This window comes from Cyanistes caeruleus, chromosome 8, assembly GCF_971803275.1.
Source record: "Cyanistes caeruleus chromosome 8, bCyaCae1.hap1.1, whole genome shotgun sequence".
Taxonomy (NCBI): domain Eukaryota; kingdom Metazoa; phylum Chordata; class Aves; order Passeriformes; family Paridae; genus Cyanistes; species Cyanistes caeruleus.
This window is the reverse complement of record NC_141708.1, coordinates 8031285-8057926: the sequence shown is the minus strand read 5'-3', so window position 1 is coordinate 8057926 and position 26642 is coordinate 8031285. Positions and strand designations below refer to the sequence as shown.

The window sequence follows — 26642 nt, the reverse complement described above, 5'->3', positions numbered from 1 at the left end:
GACATTTTTGGCTCTATGGAGTCTATTGGAGGAGTGGAGGAGTCCTAAATGTAACCTCCAGCAATGTGGGTGTTCCTGGGGTTGTTTCCCCACCCCCCAGCTCGTAGTATAGGTTCAGGCTGTGGTAGTTGTGGAGGGGAGGCTGTCACAGCTGAACAGGGTGTGTTCATCCGAGTGGGGAGAAGGCTGCTCACAACCCCCGCAGGTGCACCGGGGCCGTGCAGAGTCTGCCGAGGAAAGGTAAAGTGCGGCTCGGAGAGCTTTCTTCCCACCCTTTTTAACTGAGAACACCCTAAACCTCCGGCTGGCAGGGCAGGGGCCGTGTGGGGCTCAGAGATGCTGGGAGTTCGCTCGCTTAGCAGAGCCGGGTGTGCAGCGGGGTTCGAGGGCAGCTCCCCGGCGCGGAGCGGGACGGGCAGGCGGGGGAGCCCGGGGGGAGGCGGGGGAGCCCGGGAGAGCCAGCCCGGGAGAGCCTGCCCGGGGAGGCGGTGGAGCCCGGGAGAGCCTGTCCGGGGGGAGGCGGGGGAGCCCGGGAGAGCCTGCCCGGGGGAGGCGGTGGAGCCCGGGAGAGCCTGCCCGGGGAGGCGATGGGGCCCGGGAGAGCCTGCCCGGGGAGGCGATGGAGCCCGGGAGAGCCTGCCCGGGGAGGCGGGGGAGCCCGGGAGAGCCTGCCCGGGGAGGCGATGGGGCCCGGGAGAGCCTGCCCGGGGAGGCGATGGAGCCCGGGAGAGCCTGCCCGGGGAGGCGGGGGAGCCCGGGACCCTGTTCCTGGAGAGGGCTGGGGCTGGTTCCCAGCGGGCCGGGCGGTCCCGCCGGAGCCGTGCGGGGGTAGTGGGGATGCCGCAGCCGGCTCAGAGCCCTTGTGCAGCCCGAGGCAGGAGGAGGGGGCAGGAGGCACCCCAAAGGCCGGTCCGGCACCCGAGGTCCTGGCCCGGGTCCGGAGGAGCCTCTGGTCCCCCCGCAGGGAATCCCGAGCTCAGTGCGGGGATTGCCGAAGCTTGGCCGGAGCATGGCGTGAATCTTTTCAATTTAATAAATAAATAGTGTCATGCTGCGTTAGTAAAATGAAAAATAAAACAACAAAACTACCACTCAGGAAACCAGACTCAGCCCGTGCTCTAGTGCTTTAATTACTTTATTTCTAGCACTTTTGGGATGCGGCCAGGAGAAAGTGCTGAGCCTGCCAGGGCAGGCTTTCCAACAGGTTGTGTTCATGGCTGTAGAAATCTTTCTGTAAAAGACACAATAACAACTCGATCAAGACTTGATAATCAAGGAAGGACTGAAGGGCCTGGGATTTTACCTGCACTGTGTCTGGATATTTCATGAAAGAAATGAGAGCAGCCTTTTTGTTTATTTTGCATAGTAAAGGTGAGATATCACTGTCAGATAAATCGTCCACACAACCAGATTTTCCCCCTTTATTCAGCAAGGGCTGTTCTGGACAGGCTGTGTGTGTTCTGACCCACTCCTCATCTTCTGTGTGTTGGGGTACCAACCATGTCATCTTCAGTGTGCGCTCTTAAAGATATCTGGGTCTTCCAGAAAGATTCTGAGAGGAATAAGTAGATGAAATGGCTTAGAAAGTAGATCTCTCTTGACCCTATCACAGCTCTTAAAAAGAAAAAAAAAACCAAACCAAAACAAACAAAACAAAAACCCACGTGGAAGATCCATACTTTCTAAAGCAGGACCTCTAGGAAGTCTCCTTTAGGAAAGGTCCACAGACCACTGTCCTGAAAATGCATGCAGGTAACAGCTTGTACCTGTTTGTGGAGTGACACCGTGGAGATAATTCCCAGGCTGTGGCTTGTCCTTTGGGGCTCACAGAGATGCTTCAGGAAGTTAAGGTGAGCATTTGGGTTAGTTTTGTAATACAGGGGGTAGGTATGAGATGATCTCAGCACATATCATATTATGAGAGCTACTGTGAATGCCAGAGACGTTAAAACAGGATTTTTCCTCTCCTCATTCAGCCTCTGCTGTAGGGAATCAGTGAAGCTGGCAGCTCTCCCACTCCATTGTTAGGGAACCGTTCACATCCGATCCTGCCATAGGTAGACCAGAACTGATCCACCTCAGGTGTGGATGTTTCTGGCTGATGCAAAGCAGAGCAGGTTACTCCAGACACCCAGCTGGAGATTCTCTGCCCAGATTCACACAGGTCAGGGGAAGGGTGACAAAACCAATTACAGTAATTGCTCCAGAACTCCTAGCCTTGAATGAATTCTCAGTACAGTATGTGACAAAGGTATGTGTATGCTTTTATAACCTCAATATAATTATATTGTTTGCTTGTTTATTTTCTTATGCTGTTGTTTGTCCTAAGACACCAAATTCCTGCAGATCATTTTTTCAGCCACTCCATAAAACATTTATTCCCAGCATCTACACTGGCTGCCCACTGCTGCAGGCATCAAGTGCTTGTGATGCTGAGAAAGGCTCCAGCTCCATTGAGTGGGTTTGCATGTGGCAAAAGATTTAAAAAGTGACACATTCATGGAGACACTCCTGCTGCTCTAGCCACAGGCAAAGGCAGTAGCATAAGCACTTCTGTCAGGAAGAAACTACACAAGAAGTTTAAAATATCTCAGGTCAGAAAAGTGTCTTTTATTCTGTAACTCATGGATCATACAGGATCTGATCTGTATCAGATCATGTATGCAGTGTGTTGATTTTGTCTCAGTACCCCATGTCAGCAATGCTGCAAGATCAAGGTCTCTTTATGTATAGAAGCCTTTATTGCACAGGGGGAAAAAAGCTTCTCAAAACTCCCTTGCTGCAGAACTGGGTGGGGGAGAATAAATAAACTGATTTTGTAGAGCATCTTCTGGAAATATAATCCTGCTTATCCCTTGGAGAAAAACATTGTCAGAACTTTTAGACTGAAATTTGTGATGTTTGTTTTAAGGAGAAGTTAAACATTTCCCCGTTGTCCGTTTCAGATCCCACTGGGAGCTGCCCCCAAGCAGCGCCTGTGCCTCGGCAGGGGGGATGTGTGTGGCTCCTAACAGAAGTTGCCCACTGCCTCCAAGCTTTGGCAAGAAGAAAAAAGTAGAATTTACTTATGGGAAACAATTATGAGAGAGACTGAAAAAGGAGGCAGGAAGATTGGTCTCCTCTCTCCCTCCTTCCATCTGAACAGCAGATGAGCACGTAGCAGTGAGCTCCTCTCAGCAAGCTGGGGCCATTCCTCAGCAGTGACAGGAGGTTGCTTTGGCTGGTTGAGAATATGTTTTCATGAATTTGCAGTGTAATCTTTCCTGCTCTCTCCACTATTAAAATGAGTAATACTTTGCAATGCTGAAAGACATGTTAGGAAGGTACTTGTCAAGAGGAGCTTTTCTCCCCTTTACCTCTCTTTCCCATCTCTGGTCTCACTCCTCCAAACACAGTACACATGGTTACAACTCTTAGCTTTGAGTAAGTTGTCATATTTATGTGTCCAAGTGAGAATCTAGGTACAAAAATAGCAGTTTTAACTTAGTGTGGTTTTTAGAAAAATATTTTTGAGGTAGACATTATTAAAATTCCCTATGTTAATGGCTGAGAAGATAAAATGAAAATGTCCTTCACTCACCACCCCACTCCCCCAGCAAAGCTGCTAAGGTTGCTGCTGCTAATCCTGGGCTAATGCTGATGAGCAGCAGGTGATGAAGCTTTCTTTCCATTCCTGTTGCTGAGAGTCTGGCTGGGCTAAAAGGCAAAGCATTCATCCTGCAGATCAGTTGATTTAAACCCAAGATAAAACCAAGTTGTAGAATCATCTTGACCTGTCAATGTTTTGTATGAAAACAATGTGAAATCCCACAACACCTGTCCCCTCTGACTGCAAGCAGAGGCCTGTCTGGGTGTGGGTGATGGGCACTCTGGAAACAGCTCCTGGGAACAATGTCCTTGAGGCATGGCAGGAGGATGACCTTTCCTCTGTGGTACTTGCAGGGCTTAAAGCTCCTGAGGGGCACACACTGGGGCTTCCCCAGTGAATTCATGTTTTGTGTTGACTTCCCCTTACTTTGGCAAGCCTGGGATCTGCTCATTTGGCAGGGGCAGTCTGGTGGGAGGATGTGCTGAAGAGTGATGCTTGATGTGCCTGGTACTGCAAGACAGTGTTATTCTGTCTGTAATCCCTAGTGGGGGTGATCCCAGAGGAGATCCCTTAATCCTCTTCATTTTGTACCTGTGCAGGTAACTGAGCACGGCCTGCTTTTAGATATTTTACCTTGTCTGATGTGAGGGATATATCATTTGCTACAGAGACAAGTCTTTCCTGAGAAAAATCCTCCCCTGTTTTCTGGAAAAACAATGAATAGAGCTGATTATCAAGGAATACGCTTGCTTGTCTTTAACTACATAAAGAAAATCTGCTTTTGCAATGACAGGGGCAGAGACACATCAGGAATGTGGTCTAGTGAGTGCTTTTAATCTGGAGAAAAAATAAATATGCATGTTTGAAATAGAAAGCCAAGATCTCTAACAGATACATTTGGTCTAAATCTGGGCATGCTTGAAAGTGTCAGTGAAATCTACCTATGATGTGATGGCAGCCTCTCTGATTTCAAAGGAAAAATGAGCAGAAAATTGAGTTTGCTGGACAGTTATGCATAAAAACATCTCCCCAGAAAGCCAGTCCTTGTAAAACATAAGGTGTGAAAGAGCCTGGGGCAGAGTGTTGTTGGAGACCTGTGATGGGGACGGGGACCTGGAGCAGCTCCGCTTGGCTCTGCACCGGCTTCCCCAGGCACACAGGGCCCTGGTGGGACTCAGCTGTGAAAGGGAGGTCTACAGGAGAAAGAGGAGAGGAGAGGAGGTAGGGCTGCTCTCTCCAGATGTGATGGGAAAGGACAGGAGTATGTTGAGAGATTTATTATTTTTTCTTTTCTATTATTTCCTCATTTTCATGGTTTTTCCTTCTATTTGTTCCCTACCCTTCTCCCCAGGGCAGGAGTTACTTTTGCCCCTCAGACAAAATGTTTCTGAGCTCATCACCTGAGACACCCAGGAAGAAGATGATCAGCTGCAGGTAAAGAAATTTGCTTTAGGAACTGGACTTCTATTCATCTCCTCTTTTGTTTCTTTTTGCTTTTTTTTTTTTTTTCCCTCCAGATTTGTCACCATGAACCTCTTGTCATCTGAGTCCATCTGCATTTTCCTGCTTTCCCAAGGTATGTTTAAAGCTGCCATTTTGCATCAGTGTTTTTTTTTTCTTGGGTGCTTCCCTATCTCCAGCTGGAGTTTTTCACTCAGGAATGAGAGCCGAGTCAGTGCCTCTCCAGGAGGTTTAGGGATAAACTTCTGAAACATAGTTTCACACAAAAGGGGAGAAAATAATATCTGGGGAAGCAGCTTTTCTGAGAATTTGAACATGTGACTGATCCGTATGTAAAAGTGTCTAACTGATGTGGGAAAAGCTGATGTTATGATATTAAATGTGCATAAATCTACCCAGTGTGTATGGCTGTAATCTCAGAAGCCTAAGGCTGGCCTCACTCTCATTTTTGTACTGTGTCCCTGCATGCAGTGAGCAGAGAGACTGTCCTGTGTGCTGGAGTCATGTCCTTGTCATCCTTCATGCTCTCTGTGTCTCTCTGTACTAGAAGGAATTTCCTGACATAGATATACTGCTGCGTAACCAAATTATTTTTTGCAACTGTGAAACCTATACCAGCATTTTTGCTGTTATAGGTTTAATCCTGTATGTCTTGTTCATGGATGATTATCTGTTTGATCCCGCAGCTTTGCTGGTGTTGGGTATACAACAAATCCACGTTGGCCAGGAGATGATTGGCAAGATCTCAGCTGCTGGCCAGTGTAAGATTGATTTATAAATCAAGGGTTTTTTTCTGTTACTGAATTCCCTCTTTCTTTGGCTGTTTCGGTGTGTTTTGTTTTGGGTTTTTATAAGTTTTTTGTCGCTGTAATTATTTACATTTATTAGCCCCTCTTCAGTCCATAAAGTCCTCAGCAATGCTCTGGCAATCACAGCGCTGTGGCTGCCTCCACCCTAGCCTGTCTTTCTTCCTCATTGGTTTAACTCTCCTGGGACCTGATCTTCTCTGGTTTTCCCAAACCGGCTATTTGCCAACTGGATGATGTTTCCATCAGTGCCTTCAGAGCCTGCTCCAAACAATCCTGATTTAAAAAGCTGTGTTTAATTACAGACTTGATCAGACCTCCCACTTGGGTAGTTTTTTCAGGCTGTAGAGCTGGCACAGTCAGGTTCCTGGGAGAAGGGGTGATGGGGCTCTGGCTGGCCCAGTACATGTTCACCTGCAGCTCCCTCGTACTTGCAATCAATTACTGATAAACTGTTGTGAATTCTCGTCTGATAGCCATTTTTTTCCTATTGTCTGTCAAGGGATAGATTGCATTTATTCCATTGCCAGGCATGCCCTGCAGTGGTATCCTGTTGTACCATGTGCTCAGCTCAGACTTCCCATCCTGAGGATGGGTATTTGGGGCTTCTCCTTGCTGCACATCCCCAGGAGTCTCATGGTGGGCTGCAGACATGCTGCTTACAAATCCCTGCTGAAGAACTGCATTGCACCCCTCAACTGCAGAGCCACCCGAGGAGTGTTTCTCCATGCTGAGCTAAATCTGGGAGCTCTGCAGTTTTCTGTGTGCATGCTTAGGCAGGGATATCAGCCCTGTTCCAGCTCCAAGGGCAAGGCTGACAAGCCAGGACGGTGCTGGCAGGGAGGCTGTGCTCCAGCCTGTCTTCAACACTGTGCCCCAGGGCAAGGCTGGGTGCCCAGTTAGGAGAGCCTGTGACCCAGAAGGGAATGCCTCACAATTTTCAATCCCTATAATCTGGTATTAGAAAACCCTAATTATAAATTCAGGTTTTGGCTAGCAGGAATGATTTGGAAAAAGTAGTGATAAGAAAAAGATTATAATAATGGGGGTAGAGTAACGTGACTGGCCAGAACACCTCTTTAAGGGGTTGGTGTGCTTGATCTCTATTGAACTCATGGATTATTTTTCCCTTGAAGTTGATTCAAGCAAATGCTGCAGAGGAGACTTAAATATTTCCCTTTAAACACTTTGAAAATGACTCTTCATAGTCTGCAGTCTGCCACTTATTTATTTATTTATCTATTTATTTAATTATGTATTTATGTATGTATTTATATATTTATTAATGTCAGTGAAATTGTGGGCTTCCACTGCAGCAAAAACACCTCAGAAACTTATACCTGAGAGCAGGCGTGTTCATGCAGGCAGGGGTGATAAAAAGACACATCTTTGAAGAGGAGATAAAAGGCTGATTTTAATGAAAAGTGTTTCTGTCAGTGTCTGGGAGCTGTTCAGTGAATTTGTGTTTAGGAAAATAAGAGCATGTTTTGAAAAAATGTGCTTCAGATGAAACACACTGGGCTCTGTGGGACATGGTAGACTTTGCAACCTGACTCCTGGATTTACATCTGTGCCTTGGGCTGGGAGAGCCTGCAGGTCCCATTGGGCAGGGCTCCCTTTCCCTGCTGCTCACACCTCCCTATGTGTACTCTCCCTGTATTTGGTGATGCTTCATCCAGGTCTGCTTCCGTGCTGTCACCAGCACCAGGCTGGGGCTCTCAGCTCCAAGGTGAGTCTGGCAGACTGAGAGCTGAGCTGGAGCTGCTGCAGGCCAGAGCAGGGGTGCATGTGGGCTTTGGGATGGGAACACTGGGCTGCCCCAGTCCATCTTCTGCAATTTGTCTGGATTTTCAGCTCTTGGCTGCCTGCTTCCAGAGAGCAGGGCTAACAAAGTGCAGTTCCACGGTGTACCTATTTTTTTCTCCTAGTGATGCAGTGCTCTGCCTCATTGGATGTCCTTTTCCTCCTGGATGGCTCCTACAGCATTGGCAGAGGAACCTTTGAAAGGTCCAAGCACTTTGCAGGCAAGCTCTGTGATGCCTTGGACATCCATCCAGACAGAGTGAGTGTCAGGAATATCTCCTCTAATTTTCAAACAGCTTGGCAGTGTGTCTGAAGGCCAGTGGTAATGTGCTGAGTGAAACTGCAAAATTCCACCCACCAGCTGCCATGGGGGCAGAGTATTTATCCAGAAAGATGCAGTTTGTGAAGCAGTGGGATTTGGAGGATGCTTCTTGATTCTTTAGTTTTTAAGCAGTTCCTTTTGAACTTGCAAAAAGACACAATCCTTCAGGTTAAAAATTATGATTTTGGGTTTTTTTACTGATTTTATTTTGGCTTGGAAGCTCACAGGTTAGTTGGATCTCTTGCTTTTCCTTGGAAAGCTGCAGAATTAATCTCTGGAAAGTTAACCACAGTTGTTAAATAATACAGTCTGCTTAATCTGCTTCCCCCAGAAGGAGATGGGTGCTGTGCTGCTGTAGTCTCAGGTCTTGATCCCTGAAGTCAGCTTTGAGGCACCTCTGGGCCTGACTGGCATATCCTGTTTCATCTGAGGGGATTTCAAACCAGACTGGCTGCAGTTCCAGGTGTGCATCAGTGCCACAACACTATCCCAGCTGAGGGCCTTGGGGTGGGCTGGGACTGTTTCTGGACTTAATTCCATGCCAGAGCCTTTCCAAATAAATGACAGGTCTTTGGGAAGGTTTTGTCAGTGAATATTTAATATTTGCAGATTTGGTGGTGTGTTTTGTTTTTAAATACCATCTTTCTGCTAGTCTTTCACTTAATCCTCACATAGACTGGACTGAAAATTAGCAGTCTTTTCACCTCTGAAATTGTCACATTCCATAATACTACTTGTAAGACTTCAGTGAAGTATTCTGGATGTATTGCCCAGTAAAGGCCATTTAAACTATTTGCATTTTCAACTAGAAAAAATGGTTTTACAGGAACAATTGGAAAAAGCATTGATTTGTGTTGCCTGATGTGCTCAGTGCCAGAGAGAGCTGCTCTTAGTGATGGAAAGGTTGCCTGCACAGTGTATAAATGGGATGGTGTAGAAGGTGTTATTTATAAACTTACAGCCCCTGAGGCTGCGAGCTGCTCTGAGTGGGTAAATATAGATCCTGAGCTGCCTCTAAGTGCAGCAGAGGCTCCCCTTGTTTCCAGATAAACCTTTTTCCCTTGTTTATAGTCTGTCTAGATAATACTGGAGTTTCTGCTCTATTTTTAAGTTCATTCAGAATGCCTGTGGCTCTGAAATATACTTTGCCTCTATATAATTTAGTCTTCCCAAGTTTGTAAATTGATCAAAAGAGTAAAACTTGAACAGATACCTTTCATAACCTTTTCTTTTAGGTCCGTGTAGGAATGATACAGTTTAGCTCAACTCCCCACCTTGAATTCCCACTGGATTCTTATCTAACCAAACAAGAAGTGAAAGAGAGAATCAAGAGGACTGTGTTCAGGTCAGCTTATTTTTCAGCTCTTCTTTTTTTCTGGGCTATGGATAATCTCTGGAATGAGTGGGTTTTTGAGGTTTAGAAATCTCTGCTTCTGCTGGGCTTACACCAGTGTGATGTCCCAGGTAGGGAGGTGAATGAACTCTGTGGTCCATGATCCACAATCCACTAAGAATATGAAACCCGGTCTCCCTAAATGAAAGTTGATAGGGGACAAAGTTTTCAGTGTCATATTATAATGTGGTAAATAGAAAGTTTTCCAGACCTTTCTGTCTATTTCAGCCAGTCAGTGGGTTATATCCTCTGTGGAAAAGCAAACATGTTGTTTCCTCGTGGCCTGAGCTAAGGCAGCACAGTGTGCTGCTTCATTTTTGGTGGTTACAATTTCCTTTGTCCCATGAGTTAGTGACAAACTGCTGGTCTGTAGAAATCTACATGTGCTTGCTAAATTCAAGAGGATGAGGTTTTCAGACAGAAACCTTTTTTCTTCCTGAATGCTAAGAACTGGATGTCTTCCCATGACCCCAGGAAATGGAGCCAGAAGTCCAAAGAGCTGTCCTTAGAGCATCTCAAAATCCAAACTTTCCATCTCGGAAAACTACATTTGGATCTACTAAGGATCTGACAATCACCCCGAAAGAACACTTGTTTTGATGATAGATCAGGTATTGGTAAGGCCTGTGGATGTCCACTCTTTTAGCTGATCTGCATAAGGGTTAGATCAACCTTTCCCATGGATATCTGCTCTCGGGATGTTGTACATATTGCAAGCAAATGTGATCAGTTTTGCATTTTTTAAACAAGATCAGCTGGCTGGATTTTGTTGTATTTCTTTTGATGAGTTTAGCAAATCAAGAAAACCTCTTGTGTACTGTTACAAGAAAAGCTTAGAGAAAACAAGACATGTTCCCCCTCTCTGGTTGTTGTTAAAAGTCTGTGAGAGCAGAGAAAGTGAAGCAGCATTTGCTGTCTGGCACTGCATTTCCTTGATGACAACAGAGGGATGCTGACAGATCAAACAGAAATAACGACTTTTTGCCTGGCTATTTCATCTAGTTTAAATGAAAAGCTGACATCTTGAAGTCAATAAAATAGTTATGGATGGGTTCCATTTGGCTTCTGAAAGAAAAAGGGTGTTTGACATCTTGGTTGAGAGGTTCCTTGATGTGCTTCTGATGAGCCTTTGGCCAGTGAGGCATTTCCTGACTTCAGCCCAGAGCTGACAGCGCTTGGAAGGAGGCAGCACCAGACTAAAGTAAAGCTTTTGTGATTTATTTGGAGACTGCTGGTCTCTCTCTGTGAATGCTGTCCAAATAGCTTTGGAATTTTTTGGCCAGTTCCAGCCATACTCGGTGATAATTTCAAGCTAAATTTCATATGAATTTCTTTCATATGAGTCAGCAGCTGGTTACAGGAAAGAAACTCAGTTCTGTCCCTGAAGAAAGACAGCAGGTAAAGTCCAGATCTTCTTGTACTTCAGAAAATCCTCATTGGAATAATGCCTCAAACACATTTCCACTGTGTCAAAACCCAGTGAAGCTCCAAATGCAAATTAAAAAGCAATTGAGTTTAATGAGCTCTTTATTAACTTTTTCTAATCCTCAGGGCTCACATGGGCACAGTGTACTGAGTTCATCAAGGTTTAGTCACCACACTCACTGTGCACAGTGTATTTTTCCTCTTGCAAAGCATTATCCACTGAAACATCTCAGAGACATCTGATCAGAAAAAGGCAAATTTGGTCTTGCTATGAACACATGATCACTGAGTATGCTTGGAAATGATGGAGTGTAGAGGAAGAAGAAGTTCAAAGCAAAGAGGCCTGGCAAGTACAAAATGAAAAAAGTTTCTGTGAAAATCAGAGGGTAGATGGAAAAATAGTGAACTTGGGCATGATGAAATGCTTTTCTAGAGCAAGCAAATCGGCTATCAGGTGCTAGGGAGAAGGACAGATGCTCAGACAGCAAATGAGGTGTGTTTGTGTCAATGTGTGGTTTGGGGCTGGCCACACAGGTTATATTGGCTCTCAGGGAGATCAGCTTGGGATGCTCCACAGCAGCTGGGGATAGCTCGGGCTGCAGGGCCATGTCCAGGCAAAGGCAGCCCTGTGGCTCCCTCAGGACACATCTACAGGGCCCGGGCTGGCTCCAGCAGCAGGCCCTAGTCCTTGGGCTGTGGTGCCAGGCAGGGCCAGGGGAACGGGCAGGGCCAGGGGAACGGGCAGGGCCAGGGGAACGGGCAGGGCCAGGGGAACGGGCAGGGCCGGCGGAACGGGCAGGGCCGGCGGAACGGGCAGGGCCAGGGGAACGGGCAGGGCCAGGGGAACGGGCAGGGCCAGGGGAACGGGCAGGGCCAGGGGAACGGGCAGGGCCAGGGGAACGGGCAGGGGCAGGGGAACGGGCAGGGCCAGGGGAACGGGCAGGGCCGGCGGAACGGGCAGGGCCAGGGGAACGGGCAGGGCCAGGGGAACGGGCAGGGCCAGCGGAACAGGCCGTGCAGCGCCTGCCTGAGGCGGGAGGGATGTTTGTCGTGAGGGTGCTGCTGCTGGCTGAGGGCCTGGGCTCCCGGCTGGGGAGCTGAGGGGCTGGGGCAGCTGAGCAGGGCTGACATTGGCCTCTGTGTCCCTGCTGCTGCCACCTGTTCCTCAGGGGTGGGAGAAGCCACACGTCCTCTGGGGGCCGGGGCTTCCAGATGGGGAGGTGAGGCACGGAGCTGCACTTGGGGGCACGGCTCAGATACCCTGCACTCAACCCCAGCCTCGTGAGGGACAGGCACGGGGAGCTTGTCTCCTGTGACACCTCCCAGTCCTTGCTCTCTCTTATTCACAGAGCTCAAGGACATTCACTCCATCCCACTCATCCTCCTCCCCCAGCAAAGGCCTGGGAGTGATGCTCTATTCCCAGCTATACTGAGCAAGGTCCTGGTCACTGTCATTTTCCCAGCTGGACTGCAGAGGGTCTCTTGTCATTCCCTTTGGACACCTCCTGGCCAGTGGAGTCTTCCTCTTCAGAAAGTTCTTGGCCAATGGACTCTTCCCAATCAGACACTTCTTAGCAGCTCTCTTCATCTCCGTGGAGCAGCTCTTGCTCACTGTATTCTTCCCAGTCAGAGATACTGTGTGAGCTACTGACTTGTCCTTGGGAAAGGCCTTGCTCTGTGCCTTCTTCCCAGTCAGAAACTTCTTGGTAGCTGCTGACATTGCCATGGGACAGCTCTTCTGTGATGCATTTATCTGAGTCAGAGAGCTCATGGTGGCTTCTGGCTTCTTCTAGGGACAGCTCCTGCTCAGGGCTGCTTGGGACCCTTCCTTGTAGCTACTGGTTTCTGCTGGGGCCAGGAGGGCCCAGCTCTCCCTTCAACAGCCAAAATGACCGCAGTTTTCAGAAAAACAGAAGCTGTAGAGACATTTGTTGAAGGAAATAAAATTCAAATATCCAAGAGTTCTGGTTACTGCACCAATTGCAGAAACACTCTGCTGTATGTTAGAAGTCTCTTGGAGACCACTCTGGGTTGGAGAGGAGGGACATAAGGGTGAATAGATGGGAACAGTGGGTAGGAAGATGACAAGAATGAAAGGATTAGACATCCTTGTGGTTATGTTGCATGGCAACAAGCAGAAATAGGCTACGTTTCCCATTGCCAGAGGGTAAAAATTTGAAAGCCAAATAGTAAGTTCAGTAGCAGGGGAGGAATTTTGATTTTTTTCTTTTCTGATTATATCTCCCTGCTTTCTAGAGGTGGGAGCACAGAGATCGGTCGGGCTCTGAAGTACATTCTTCACAAGGGTTTCCCTGGTGGCAGAAATGCAAGTGTCCCTGAAGTCCTGATCATCATTTCGGATGGAAAGTCCCAGGGCAGCACTGCAATGCCTGCAATGCAGGTGAAGGAGAGACATATCACAGTTTTTGCAGTGGGAATCAAGTTTCCAAGGTAGGAAACTCTCCAGAGTGGGAAGTAGACACCCAGCTAGCCAAGTGGCCAGTCCTGGTGAGTGAGGGGTAATCTCAGACTAGGTATGAGTTTTGGAAAGAGAAAAGGTGTCCTTGTTTTTGCCAGAGGAGGGTTGTTTTCTCTTTTTTTTTCTGTAGCTGTGGGTATAGCTAGGAGATAATCCATAGCACTTTATCATTGCCAGGGGTGGGGGAAAAGGACTTTCTCCCTTCAGAGAGGAAGGGCATTCTTCGCTTCCAAGGAGGGGAGAAAGTGTGGAAACAGTCAGTATTGGGATGGACTTTCTAAGTAAAAGGATTTTTGTCTTACACCTTTTGTTATTAATATTTTTATTGGTGCTGTTACTGCTCGATTTCTCTTCTCATTTCTGTTCCCAGTAAATTATTCTTACTTCAATCCATGATCTTTGACTTTTGTGTTTCCAGCTGGAGGTGAGAGGGGGGAAGCAAGTGTGGGCCTGGTTTCAGTGAGAGCACTAATTTGTGGAATACCATACTTAAACCACACAAAAAGGAATTTGCAGGGTTATGCAGGCATGAGGGAAACACTGACTTGGTGGCTGATGTAGAAGGAGCACCAGAGTTGATGAAGGAAACTTTTCCACTTAGTAGAGCTATGCTGCTGCCTGAGACTAAACACTCCAGGATCTTGGAAACTGAAGAGTGTGGTGGTTTTTCATCAACTCTCTATTTGTTGCACAGGGTTGGTTTTGACCCTTAATTCTTTCTGGGAGAGACTGGGCAGCTAACCCGTGCCTTGCTCGGCAGGTGGGAGGAGCTGCACGTGCTGGCCAGCGAGCCCCCTGAGCGGCACCTGCTCTTTGCTGGAGATGCTGATGATGCTGCCAATGGCCTGTACAGCACCTTGAGTGACCCTGTCTGCACTGCCACTGCTCCAGGTGACCCTGCTGGCCCCACCTCCATATGCTTTTAGCTTGGCTAAGACAGTGTCCGGAAGCATACAGGGGAATTAGCAGGTGTTACACTTTGAGGTAACCTGCTTCTGGTGCCCAAACTGGATGGCATGCTCTCCAAGTACCTCCAAGGTGCAGAATCCAAATTCTTTCTGCATCCTGATTCACCTCTGAAAATGGGAATATTGGGTTTTGCTCACGTGACAGGGGATAGAGGGATAAACACAGTTATGTTAAATTTTCTAATGGACTTGGCTGTGTGTTAAGGGCTTGCAGGAATTAGAAAGGATAGAACTAGAGTGGTCCAGAGGTAGCAGAAAACCAAACACATGAATGATAAAGGCACCAAAGGGGCACAAAAGCTGTCATTTAACCACAAACTCAGCAGTGTGGGGTTTGTAGCAAAGCAAAGGAGCTGAATGAATATTTAGGTCCCCAGAAAGGCTGGTGATCTTTTCAACAGGAAGCTTCTTCTCTGTGGTCTCACAGAGGCTCTTGGAAGCTCTGCCTTGTCAGGTAGTTGAAAATGGTTGTCTGCTTTTACAGCCTTTTCAGGCAATTGATGATAGTTTGCCTTTTGCTTTGCTACAGGCTGCAAAGTTGAGTCCCACCCCTGTGAGCGCAGGACCCTGGAGACTGTGAAAGAGCTGGCTGGCAGCTATGTGTGTTGGAGAGGCTCAAAGCAGCCCAATGCTGTGCAGGCTTCACTGTGCCCTTTCATCAGGTAAGATGGGCACCCATACCTCTAAAAATGAGTGGGGCTGAGAGATAACAAATACAGTAATGAGGCTTTTATCTGACCTTGACTCTTTACTGGGATGAAGGTCCCTCAGAAGACTGATGCTAACAGTCTCTAGTCCTAGCCAGAGTCTCTGCTCTGATCATTGGCTGAGAAGCAAGCAAACAAAATAATTTTTTGAGTTTTAAAAATATATCCATAATCTTAAAATGTAAAGATTACAGCTGAATTAAAAAACAAAAGACTGGATTTGATGAAATTATGCTTTTCCTTTTGCCTCTCATTTAGAATGGACTTTTTTTTTTTAAATACTTGTTTTGAAAACCTATGTTTTCAAAGGAAAATTTGTTCCATTGAAAACACAGTAAGGTCCACCTTGAAGGTACCTTGTTAATATTTAAATTAATGACAGGTCTTATTCTTCCTGTTTCAGGTGGAAGCGAATCTTGATAAAACACCCATCCAGATGCTTCCGAACTGTATGTCCAGGTGGGATTTTGCTTTTCCAAAACTTTAATTTATGAAGTAGGAAGGGTAATAACTAAAGAAGAACAAAAATAAAGGGGTTTGCTTTCACTTCTGAAAAATTTTGTTCTGAGTTAGAGACCGTGATCAGTAGATACTTAACGCAATTTTTTGTTTCCCATGGGTATCTATGACCAGAGTTATTTTGAATTAAAATGTCTCCTAGTAATTTCTTCTCTGCTTGAGGAGCCAGTGGATCCTCATCTGTTCATGTCCTGGGGGCAGAGTCCTGCATTGCTCCCCAGTGTCTGCAGGGAGTCACTGTTCTCCAGCCAGGGGAGCATGCATTGATGCCTCCAGTCATATGCTTGGTACCATAAGCAGCATCAGGTTAGTGGGGAGCCTGACATGTGCTGATCACCAGCCTGTTTTTGTGGCTGTTGAAACAGCTGTGGTCCTTCAGTCCTTTTTGCAAGTTCAGGTGACAGTGGCTTTCTTTTCTTTACCAGTACAACACTGTCCAGGCAGCGGACCCTGACCCCTTCATTGCTGCTGAAAATCTGTCAGGGCTACAGGACCTTTAGCACTTCTCTGTTTATATGAATATGGTGTCACTGGCATTGTTCCATATCAAATGAAGTCAGAGTCTGGTTTGCTTTCTTGTCACAGCCTGCTGGAGAGCCAACCCAAATGGAAATTGCCATGGAGGTGAGGGTATACATGGCCCTGTGTTAGTTCAAACTCTGTAGAAAGAGGGGCAGAGCTGTGACCCTGCTTCCACTAAAAGTAATGCCTGTGCTGGCAGAGGATGGGGAGAGGCAGGCTCCCTCCTGACTACCTGTCTTTCTCTTCCCTGTTCTGTTTAGACCCTTGTGACTCCCAGCCATGCCAGAATGGTGGCACATGTGTCCCAGAGGGACTGGACAGATACCACTGCCTCTGCCTGCTGGGGTATGGAGGAGACATCCACTGTGGTAGGTGTGAACCTGTATACTGTGTCTCCTTCCCTCCTGGCTGAGTCCTGCCTTTGTGGTGCCCTTTGTGCTGCCCTGGGGGCAGCTGGGCTGGGGCCACTGTCTTTGGGCTTTTCTCCAGAAGGCAGGCAGCGTTTACTCTCATGCTGATCATGACTGTGTCAGGCCCAGGGACTGGGTCCTGTTGTTCACCGTGGGGGTATGAAGAACAGCAGTATTGACAGTCTCACCCTGATATGGTTGCCCTTGTGTCTAAATGCAGATGCCATGGGATCAGGAGAACAGAATCACTGAGAGACATGGATGTGCATGTTGGTGCCCTCTTGGCACACATGGGTGCAGCCTGTTTTTGGGGCTTCAGTGTAAAAAGCCAGAAATTCCTGATCATTACAAATCACCTTGTATATACTTTCCCCAGAACCAAGGTTCTGACTCAAAGTGTCTCAGGGTGTCATAGGTGAGGGTCTGGTGCTTGGACTCTCTCCTTTCTCCAATATGTGATTGTGTCGTTCAGATTTTTTGCCCACAACGCTAAGAGAGTGGAGTTATAATTTCTGATGTGAAGTTTGCCGTCCAAAAGTTCATGAATTCCCATCAATATTTCTTGTCTCTAAAGGCTTATATGGCATCCAGCCAAAACAAAGCCTGCTCCTGGCTCATTTGTCTTCCAGCTGATGATATGAATGCAAAATGTTTAGGTTACAGGAGACAATGTCCCCTCTCCACAAGGCTTCCAGCAGGCCCCTTCTGGGGTTGCCCTGCAAATGACTAATTGTCTTCTCCCTTTCCAGCAGCAAAGCTGAGCCTGGAGTGCAGTGTGGATCTGCTTTTCCTGGTGGACAGCTCAGCAGGGGTTACACTGGAAGGGTTCCTGCGTTTCAAGGCTTTCCTCAAGAGATTCCTCCAAGCCGTGGTGGGCCAGGACTCACCAATGAGCGTGGGGGTGGCCCAGTACGATGATGATGTCAAGATACCCATTGAGCTGAGCCAGCACAAGGACACATTTAGTCTCATGAAGAGTATTGATGCCTTGAATTTCAGTGGAGGAAGAACCCTTACAGGAAGAGCCCTGCAGTACATCGCACAGCATGGTTTTAGGAGTATCCCAGTCTTTGCAGATGTGCAGGATGATCTCCCACATGTGGTTGTCCTGCTTACTGACTCCAAGTCTCAGGATTCAGTGGCAGAAGCTGCTAAGTATGCAAAGGACCAAAATCTCTTCTTGATTGGCATAGGCAGCAGCTTCATGAGAGCAGAGCTGACCACGGTGACTGGCAATCCACAGCAGACCATTGTCTACTCAGATCCTCAGGACCTGTTCAACAGGATGCCAGAGCTGCAGAGAAAAATCTGCAGTGTGGGCAATCCTGAAGGTAATATTGTGATGTGCTCACTGTGGGACACGTTTGCCAAACCATGCAGAGGTGTCTTGACTTCCAACAGGGAGGAGGGAAGGGCAGAAGGACAAATGTCCTTGTTTTTGTGTGCCAGTCACAGATCCAGGGACTAACCTTCCATAGTGATTTTTGTGATGGGTCTCGACCTATGGGTGTGAGAGAGACATAGATCACCCCTCACGATCGGTGATCAGCAGTGTTGGACTTTGCCCATGATTTCCTCTCACTGCTGTTTTTCAGTCAGAAAGGAGAAGATAGATATTCTGAGAGATATCATGTTTGTGCTCCTTTTCACAGGCTGCCAGGCTCAGTCTCTTGATTTGGCATTTGCTGTGGATGCCTCATCTGGAGTTGGCCCGGAGAACTTTCTGCATCTGAGGCGCTTTGTCAGGAGCAGCTGTTTGCACTTCGTCATCAACCGGGATGTCACCCAGATTGCCCTGGTGATCTATGGCAGCACAGCTCACACTGTGTTTGCTTTGGACACCCACACAAGCACCTCTGCTGTTCTCCAGGCCATCGACCAGGTGCCTTTCCTTGGGGACTCAGCCTCTGCTGGCAGTGCCTTGCTGCATGTTTACAGCGATGTAATGACCGTGCAGAAGGGAGCAAGACCTGGTGTCAACAAGGTGGTGGTGCTGCTCACCAACGGAGGTGGCATGCAGGATGCAGCTGCCCAGGCCCAGCAGCTGAGGCACAACGGCATCTTGGTGTTCGTGGTCGTCATTGGGGACACAGAGAGGGACACGCTGCTGAGAGTTGCTGGGTCTCCCACCTACCTGGTCCACATCTCCTCTTATGAGGACCTGCAGTATTACCAAGGCCTTATCATTGAAAGGATATGTGAAGGTAGGAGAGCCTCCAGTCATCACTCCCTATGCCAGTGTCACCAGCTGCTGCTATTGTAGGTTTCCAGATGTTTTACTGACTGAACTTGGTACTATCTTTTGCATTTTATGGATGGGGAAACTATGACACAGAGACCTGATGACTGTCCAGAGCAATCCTGGAGGAATTAGTAACCAACTTCCCTAAGATTCAGTCCAGTGGGTGAGAGTGAGCATAGTGTGACTGGCTCTTTCCAGCCCTGCTAGATCTAGGTTCTGCTTTCTCTGAAAGTAAAATAAGTTTGCTCTTTTTCTGATGTTGTTTTAAGTCTGTAGAATTTGCTGTGTGTTACTGCACCCCTTCAGTGTTTCTAGCGGGGAGCGTAATGGGCCCCTTTTTTGTGCTGGTCCCTGAGTGAGGTCTCTGCTCTCTTGTTCAACAGGTTTGTGACCAGGTGTTTGTAAAGTGGTGAGTCTGCAACCTCATCACTCCTATTCATCCTTAATATCCCACTACTGAAATTAACACGTAGGCTTTAGAGATTTTGTGTTGCGCTGTATTTAATCTTAAAATCAGAATCTGTCCATTTTGAAGCCTTCAGATTGTTAAAGTAGGCCTTCAGACAAATCGTGATTAATCTTATTTGTAGGACCAAATCCTCATCTTCAAAGTGGAAGGGAAGAATTCTCAAATATTTATGTAAAAGTCATGTTGGGGATTGAAAGAATAGGTGAAGTTTCTACAAAACTTTGAGTCATGAGTATCAGTCCTCAGCTGGGGAAAAATATGGCTCTAATACTAAGTTTGAAACACTTGTGTCTTGTCTGTAAATCAGCTCTTCCAAAAGGACAGGAGCCCTAGTTTTCAGACAGTGGTGATGAAAGTGTTCCTAGTTAAAATACCATGCCTTATTTTCTTGTTCAAAATAGCCCAAGTTTAACATCTACCTGTTTGCTTTTGTCATGTTTTAACATGTTTTTAAGATCAAAAGAAATGTGTTTGAGCTTCAGCACAGAGGTCCTTTTCATCTCTGGGCATGCCTATGTCTCCTTCAGGCTTAGAAAGAGCTACAGCATCATCTCTTTGGGGTGAGGAGCCTCCCTCCTGGCAGGCTCTGCAGATGGTTTCTACCTGGAGCTTTTCAGTGTGTTTCTGTTGCAGAGGTACTTTCAGCTGTGTTATTACCAAAAAAATGCACCATGCCTTGAAATTAGCTAAAATGCCAGGGGTGAAGGGGAAGAGACAGCAAGGTTCAATGAGTCAGGGTAATAGCATATCATTTCCTGAGAGTGAATTGCTGCTTTCATTTCATGTGCAGGTAAATCACAGTTTGTACCAGATAGGCTGGGACTGAGGGTGATGTAAAGATAAGCCCTTCACTCAGTCTTCTACTCCCAAGTCCAAGGCTTAATAACAGAATCGTTGTCTATGAAAAGACTTGAAAAAATTTATGATTCACTATAAAAGTATTTGAGAAACAGACCCTGCCTCTGTATACCTGGAGTATGGGTTAGTTCTGAGGCTTATCTGAAGAGTCAAAAAAAAAAAAAAAGGACCCAGGGTTTAGGAGAAAAGTTCCCAAGCATTATATATATATATATGAATCAGATTAATGGAAATACAAGTTATTGGGATCATCAAAATGTGAGAACCTTATTTAAGGTATGTTAACGCAAGGCTTGAGCTCAGAGAAATGGTCTTGTGGCAGAATGATTCCCCAAAGTAGGGACTGCAAGGTTATGCTGTGGAGCATCCCTGGAGGGATGAGGTGGACACATGAGCACCATGTGCTCTATAGAGCACCATGGAACAGCTCCTTGGGGAACAGCAGCACCTGGAAGATGAGTGGTGTGTCCAAGAGATCCAGTTTTCATTGCCAATGAAAACAAGTGTCCATCCCTGGGAATACACTGTTAGGTGGGACCTCATCTCAGAAATTTCGTGATGACAAAAATGTTTTTGAACTCAACTTGGGTCCCTGTAAAATCAACTGGAGCTAAAGTCTCAGGTCTAGGAGTGTCAAAACAACAAAAAATCAGTTATAATTTCGCCAGAGTTAGGTGTAGGTTGAGATTTGATGTACAGAGGGGGAATGAACACAATGTCTGTTAAGCTGTAGAAAGCTCCCTGACAGATAGTATTTGTATTCTTTCTTCTTCCCCCTTTTCTGTTTTCTCTGTGATTTTTCTACCCTGGAGCAAAGAGTAAGGCAAGCAGCTCTACACCACGTAGTTGTTGAGTACAGGAATTTCACACCCTCACCAGCACCTCGGTGGTGTTGCCAGCACACTGTAAGCAAATTCCTCTGGGATGCTGCTACTTAACCTAATGTATTGGCAGCAAGGCAGTGTGGAACACTGCCAGCCCTGCTGACAGCTGGGCTCTGTTGTGTTGAGAGGGTTGGGAAAGCTGTCACATACTTTATAACAACAGGGCTAATAACTTGGGCTGTGCTTGCAGGCTTCTCTCAAACCCCCTAGAGAAGCCCAGAAATTTTCCTTGTTTTCCATTCATGCCATCCTCATTCCCCAACTGGCAACTTCTCCTTATTCCTCTCTAGTGGAAACTTTTATTCTCTCTGGGGCAAAGTGAGGTTTGAACTTCAGTGGCATTTGGGATTGTGAACTTCTTGGAGCAGGGCATGTGTTATCTATGTCTGCACATGGGGAGTCTGGGGGTGCTCACAGCTCTGCAGATGCTCCATTTTGCTTTTCTGTGATATGCAGCCTATCATTAAGTTACTCCTTAAAGCTTTACTAAGAGTATTCTCCTCCAGATTAGGACACCTAGAAAAGCCACTCTGTTCTCTAGGTCAAAGTGTCAAGACAGGGTTGTGGCTTGCACCATCTCCCATATTTATATATTTTTCCAGTCCCATTAGCCCTTGAAACCATTGTTTTGCCGCATTCTTGATGGCTGTGGGCCTTAGCTAGTAATAATGCAGATGTGCCTGAGCCTGCTCTCCCGCTTGTGTCTGTTGCAGAAGCAAGAAGCCCCGTGAACCTGTGCAAGCCCAACCCCTGCATGAACCAGGGCGTGTGCATCCTTGGGCCAGGGAGCTACCGCTGCGAGTGCCACGGCTGGGAAGGACCTCACTGTGAGACCAGTAAGGGTCAGCAGCTCCTCCCAACTGATCCCACATCTCCACCCTCCCTGAAGCAGAGAAGTGGCTGTAACTCTTGGACAGCTGTTTGGTGGCCAGGTTTTGGTGCTGATGTGGTCTCTATCTTATGGGAAGTGGGGAGGTTTGGGCTGCTGAGGGGAGCCAAGGCTTCTGTCAAGAAGCTGTGCATTTTTATACATTCACTATATGAGCTGACTGTGAGGAGGCCCCAAGAAGGTCTAATAATTTTGGTAATACTCTCTGTTCTGCTCCCCTTTTTCTTCTGCCCTGGTGGAAGAAAGAGTCTTTCCTAGGTTCCCCAGGTGGAAAGATTTGACTCTTTTAAAGGGAAGGAGCTGTTTCTGTTGGATCAGCCCCCCTCACTATTCCTTTCAACGCTGTCCATGGTGTAAAAGCCTCCCCATTGCCTTCCTTCTCTTCAGCAGGGGAGCAATGGCCAGGCGGAGGGGAATCTCTGGCTCCCCACAGGTGGCTCTGTGCCCATAGCATGAAGTTCTCAATTTAAGTGGATTTTCCCCTTGCCCAGTATTTTGTTTTTTACCTGAGCCCAGGAATTCTGTCTTACAGCCTATGGCCTCTAACATCTGTCAGCTAAAGCTAAGGGAATGCTTGTTTGGCTGTTGTGGACTGACTGTGACCTTATCCCTGGGTCCTAAAACCCTCCTCCCACATCCCCATTCTCTTCTGCCACAGGAGCTCTCCGGGGTGATTCTCCGAGATCTCCAGCCCTTCCTCCACGTTCCCATGGGCAGTGGAGTCCAAGGGGTTTGCAGCACTTCTCCAGAGCCCTCCAGCACAGCAAAAGGCAAATGGATCAGAGGCATTGACACAGATGTGCTGAGTGCTCCAGTTCTCCATCCAGGAACACTTTCTGACACTCACAGGCACTGTCCAGCACTGCCCTTGGCAGTGATGGAGTTGCTCCAGCACAGGGACTGTGTTGAGGCCATTCCCAATTTCTGCATTGCATAAACTGGTCTTCCCAGCACTCTCTTTCTTTTATAATTGAAGTAAATATTTGTGTTTAAGTATTTCTTTCTGGCATTTTGCATTTCCTCATCCAGGTCTTAAGGTTGTGATTGTTTTGGTTTTTTTATTTAACAGATTTTGAGACAACTGTGAGTTAATCTAAAAATGTGTAGAAGTCTGAGCAATTCTGGAACTCCTGCTGAAGGGATATAGCACAGATGATGCACTTGCAGCCAAGTGCTGGAGTGAATGGCTTGTTAAATGAAGGAAGGCAGAAGAAGAACTGATTACAAGACTTTATTCTGTTTCGTATGTTGTTCATGCTACTTTCTTTTCTGAATTTACTAGGCTGTGGTGGTTCATGTCTTCAAAGACAGTTTGGCCACATGCCTGCATCCTTTGGAGCATCAGCCTCACCTCATCATTAGATCAATTTTCCCACAAACCTGTAAAATTTACATAACTGCTCCCCCAAAGCCCATGGTTCCCAGTGTTGGGTTGTTGTTTGCTGACTTTCCCATGGTGTCTGTCACCTTAGGAGAGCACAACCAGGTCTGAAGAGAGCCAAGGCAGAGATACTAACTGTGACTGCCAGTGCTCGTGAGAATAGTGTCAATTGTTCCCAGCAGAAGAAAAAACCCTTCACCCAGATGTCCTGGCCCCGTGTTTGAATAGTAACATTAGATGGACAAAGAGAGACACAAATTGCTCAGCAGGTTTGTTGTCAAAAGAAGAATGGTCTGAAAGCAGTCTCAGGGATGAAAGCTGGCACTGAGACATGAGAAGCACTGTCATGCCTGTGGGAGAAACCAGGCTGGGAGAAAGAGGAAATTCTGCTTTCTTTTCACTGTCACTCTGGTAGATTGTCTGTGTCCTAAGGCACGGCAGAATAGAGGCTTAGTTGAAGGGCTGACATTTGGGATACAAAGGGAAACAAATCTATTAACGTTACTTAGGCATGGCTGTAGCTCAGCATTGCCTCTGCTGTTAACCTGTCAGTCTCCTCTTCGTGTGGGGAGAATGGGCTTGATCAGACACACATCAAAGACGTGGTTCATGGGATGGTGCAGAAGCGCCTGTGGAGCTGGCTGGATTCCAGCCAGACTGCTCTCAGAAGTCTCCCTGACCTCCTTGTGCATCCTCGTTTGTGTGAAGGGTCTGAGGGACCCCTCCCCTCACTCTGCTGCCCTGGTGGCTTTGCAGCTCCCTGGGTTTCTCTGCCATCCTTGCCTAACAGCACCATTAGCTCGCTCCTCACAGGCATTTGTCCTCTCTGGGATCAGTCTGCCCTCTCAAATGTTTATTTACGTTGCTTGGGATACAGCTCTGGAGCTGAGACATGCCTTCCTGACATTCTACAAGTGCTTAAAGCCTTTTCCTTGTGCTGATTGCAGGACAGTTTGTACAGTGATGCTGCTGAGCACTTTATCTTGTGGCTAATGTGGTGTAATCTGTTTGCAAGTTCTTTATTTTAACACACAGATATTAAGTATGTTTTTAGTATGCATGGGTTGTACAAGGGACAAAGCAGGCTTTTTTTGTCCCTGGGTCCTGAGCTGGGAAGCCCTGCATCCTGCTGGTTTTAAGCACCACAGGTACACAAACATCTCTGTATGATTCAAGAGGCACAGACTGCAAAATCTCATGTTGGAGAGAACATTTTAATGCTGGACAGGATTTATCTATCTCTGTGCATCCATTTGTCAAGGAGAGATGATGTGAGAGATTGGAAATTCATGGAGTACCTCAGGAAAGCTGGTTTCTAAACCCAGGTTTTGGGGTCTGAGTACACCAGGTCTCAGTGCCCAGAGTGCCCCAGGGATCCCCACGTCAGAGATCTACACGTGCTGCGACTGTGACTTTCCTCCTGACATTCCTCCTGAAAGCAGGTGATTCCTGAAGCCTTGGATAGATGCTCAGACATTCTCTGGCAGCAGCAGCACCCACCAGCTCTTCTTTTGTATGAGACAAAGCACTTTGCAAGGTAAGGTTATGGGGCATTGAGAGGAGATGGGAGAAGCCAGCCTGAAAATTGGGATGTATGGGATGGTCTTGAAGAGACCTGCTGATCCCACAGGCAAGCAGGGTACACTGCTGAGCAGCTTTTGGAGCTGTTTTCTTTTTAAAAATTTGACTTGAAGTTCCTGGCTAATTTCTAGGCCCCTTCTCTTATAAATTTTAATTAAAAAAGAATAAGTAGGAAAGCAGCTTGGGTCTCTGACATGGTCCCTTATTAAATTTACTCTCAAAGACTTGCCTTGATTCAATCAGAAATATTTAATGAGACTTTATGTGATGGGAGCTCATTCCCTTAAGGCTGGGTCAATATTTGAGGCTGGCACAGGCACTGAGGAGGTGGGGTCCCTGCAAAGCCAGCACTAATCCCGTCTGGCATCAGAGGAGCTTGGAGGATGTTGTCTGTGCCAGGTTGTCATTAGTGTCTGGGCTGCTGTTACTAATGGGGCTGTGAATTACTCTCACCCTGGAGGATTGCTGGGTGAGCTTTGGCTGGTCCTGGGCCATGTGCTGACTCCAGGAGAGAGCCTGTTTCTCCTTTTAAAAAATGGGATTTAAGTAAGAGCCATGATTTTCACCCCATTTAGTCTTACATTCCCTCAGCAAGAAAAACCATGCCTGTTTGTGGTGAGTAAATGTTGGGATGGCACCTGTAGTGTAAAGGCTGGAGCAGGGAAGCTGGGGTTTGATCCCACTGTGCCATCCTCCCTGCATACCAAAAGCCAAGGCCAGCCTGCAAGGGGTCTGCAGATGCTCCCTGTAAAGCCTTCTTCAGCTTCAAAACCCCCCTGCAACCTCACTCTGCAGTAGAAGTAAATAAATCTGATTCATACCTGAGACATATTATATGAACATTCAGACCAACTTCTCCACTGATATGAGGTAATTATTTTTTTTCCTATAAAATCTTTTACTTCTGTCTTAGTGGAAAATCAACATGCCCACTAGCAACCTTGGTGTGCTAGTCAGGAACAGGAGCTTTTGTGGGGTTGTTCTGTGTATCCAAAGCAAGAAATGTAGAGGTACTTAAGCAAGAAACTCACTAAAGAAAATGGTTTGTAACAGGAAATTTCCCTCTAGAAGAATATGGAATTCTGCTTGGGACACTTCAGGTCCTGTGGTGGCCTGGCTGCAAGTGTGCACAGGTGAGGATGGCACTGGAATGACTAACAAAGTCATTAACTAAAAACTTTATCAGCTGGAGCTGATACAGGGGTATTCTAAAGCACCTATAGGCAATGGGACGGGATGTTGGGGAAGGACAAAAGCAGCTGCTGCTGCTATCCACTCAGTGCACAAAACCAGCCCCCCCAAACCGAGTTATTTGGGGATTCTTGGGCTCAGAGGCTGACAGGACACTAAGGAGCTCATTGGAAGGTTTGTGTCAAGGGGTGAGGTAGGAGAGGCCAGGGAGCAGGACCTTGGCCAGGAATTTGTGATGTAGCTACAGTGCCTCCTCAAGCTTTCTGTGGGAGTGGAGGCACCAAGAGATATTTCACAGATGTGTCTGCTTTGGTGTCCGCTCTGTAAAGGCTTCAACTGTTTAGTAACTTTTTTCCTTCCTTTCCAGCTGAAGCCCATCCTGGTTTTCCCTCCCTGCAGCAGGCAGTAAGCCTGCACACAGTTGCTATCTAGTGGCCAGAGGAAGGTAGTGGAAGCTTTTTCACTGCTGGTTCTGAGTAAGAGGACTGCTAGAGAGGCAGGAATCTGTTACGTGTAGTTGTGTGAAGTGTTGGGGTTACTGCTATTTTTCCGCGGCATAGATCTCTGAAAATTGTTTTGCTTGATAGTGCAATCACTGCTATTTAAGCTATAGTTCACTGCAGTTGTAGACTGCATATCTAAGGATTTCTAGTAATTAATGGTATTGGGGATTGGATGTACTTGAAATCTCTTGGAAAGTGGAGCAGGGACAAGCCCCATTATTGAGAAAAACACTGGTAACA

General features: G+C 47.0%; 1 protein-coding gene across 50 annotated transcripts; it reads left to right on the top strand.

Annotated features, from left to right (window-relative positions):
- Nucleotides 1-22992, top strand: VWA2 (von Willebrand factor A domain containing 2). 50 transcript variants are annotated; one of them, XM_086899265.1, is made up of 16 exons: nt 10-240; nt 4941-5023; nt 5107-5165; nt 5737-5811; nt 7785-7918; nt 9217-9326; nt 13056-13250; nt 14039-14169; nt 14776-14908; nt 15357-15412; nt 16058-16096; nt 16255-16362; nt 17157-17735; nt 18057-18608; nt 21571-21693; nt 22405-22742. In XM_086899265.1, the coding sequence occupies exons 1-16, from the start codon at nt 64-66 to the stop codon at nt 22536-22538; spliced, it is 2688 nt and encodes an 895-aa protein (XP_086755391.1). In that variant the 5' UTR covers nt 10-63; the 3' UTR covers nt 22539-22742. The 50 variants fall into 50 exon arrangements, with proteins under 50 accessions (XP_086755397.1, XP_086755391.1, XP_086755390.1 ...); XM_086899264.1 differs by having other exon boundaries at nt 21571-21699; XM_023929890.2 differs by having other exon boundaries at nt 17154-17735.
- The last annotated feature ends 3650 nt before the right edge of the window (nt 22993-26642 follow it).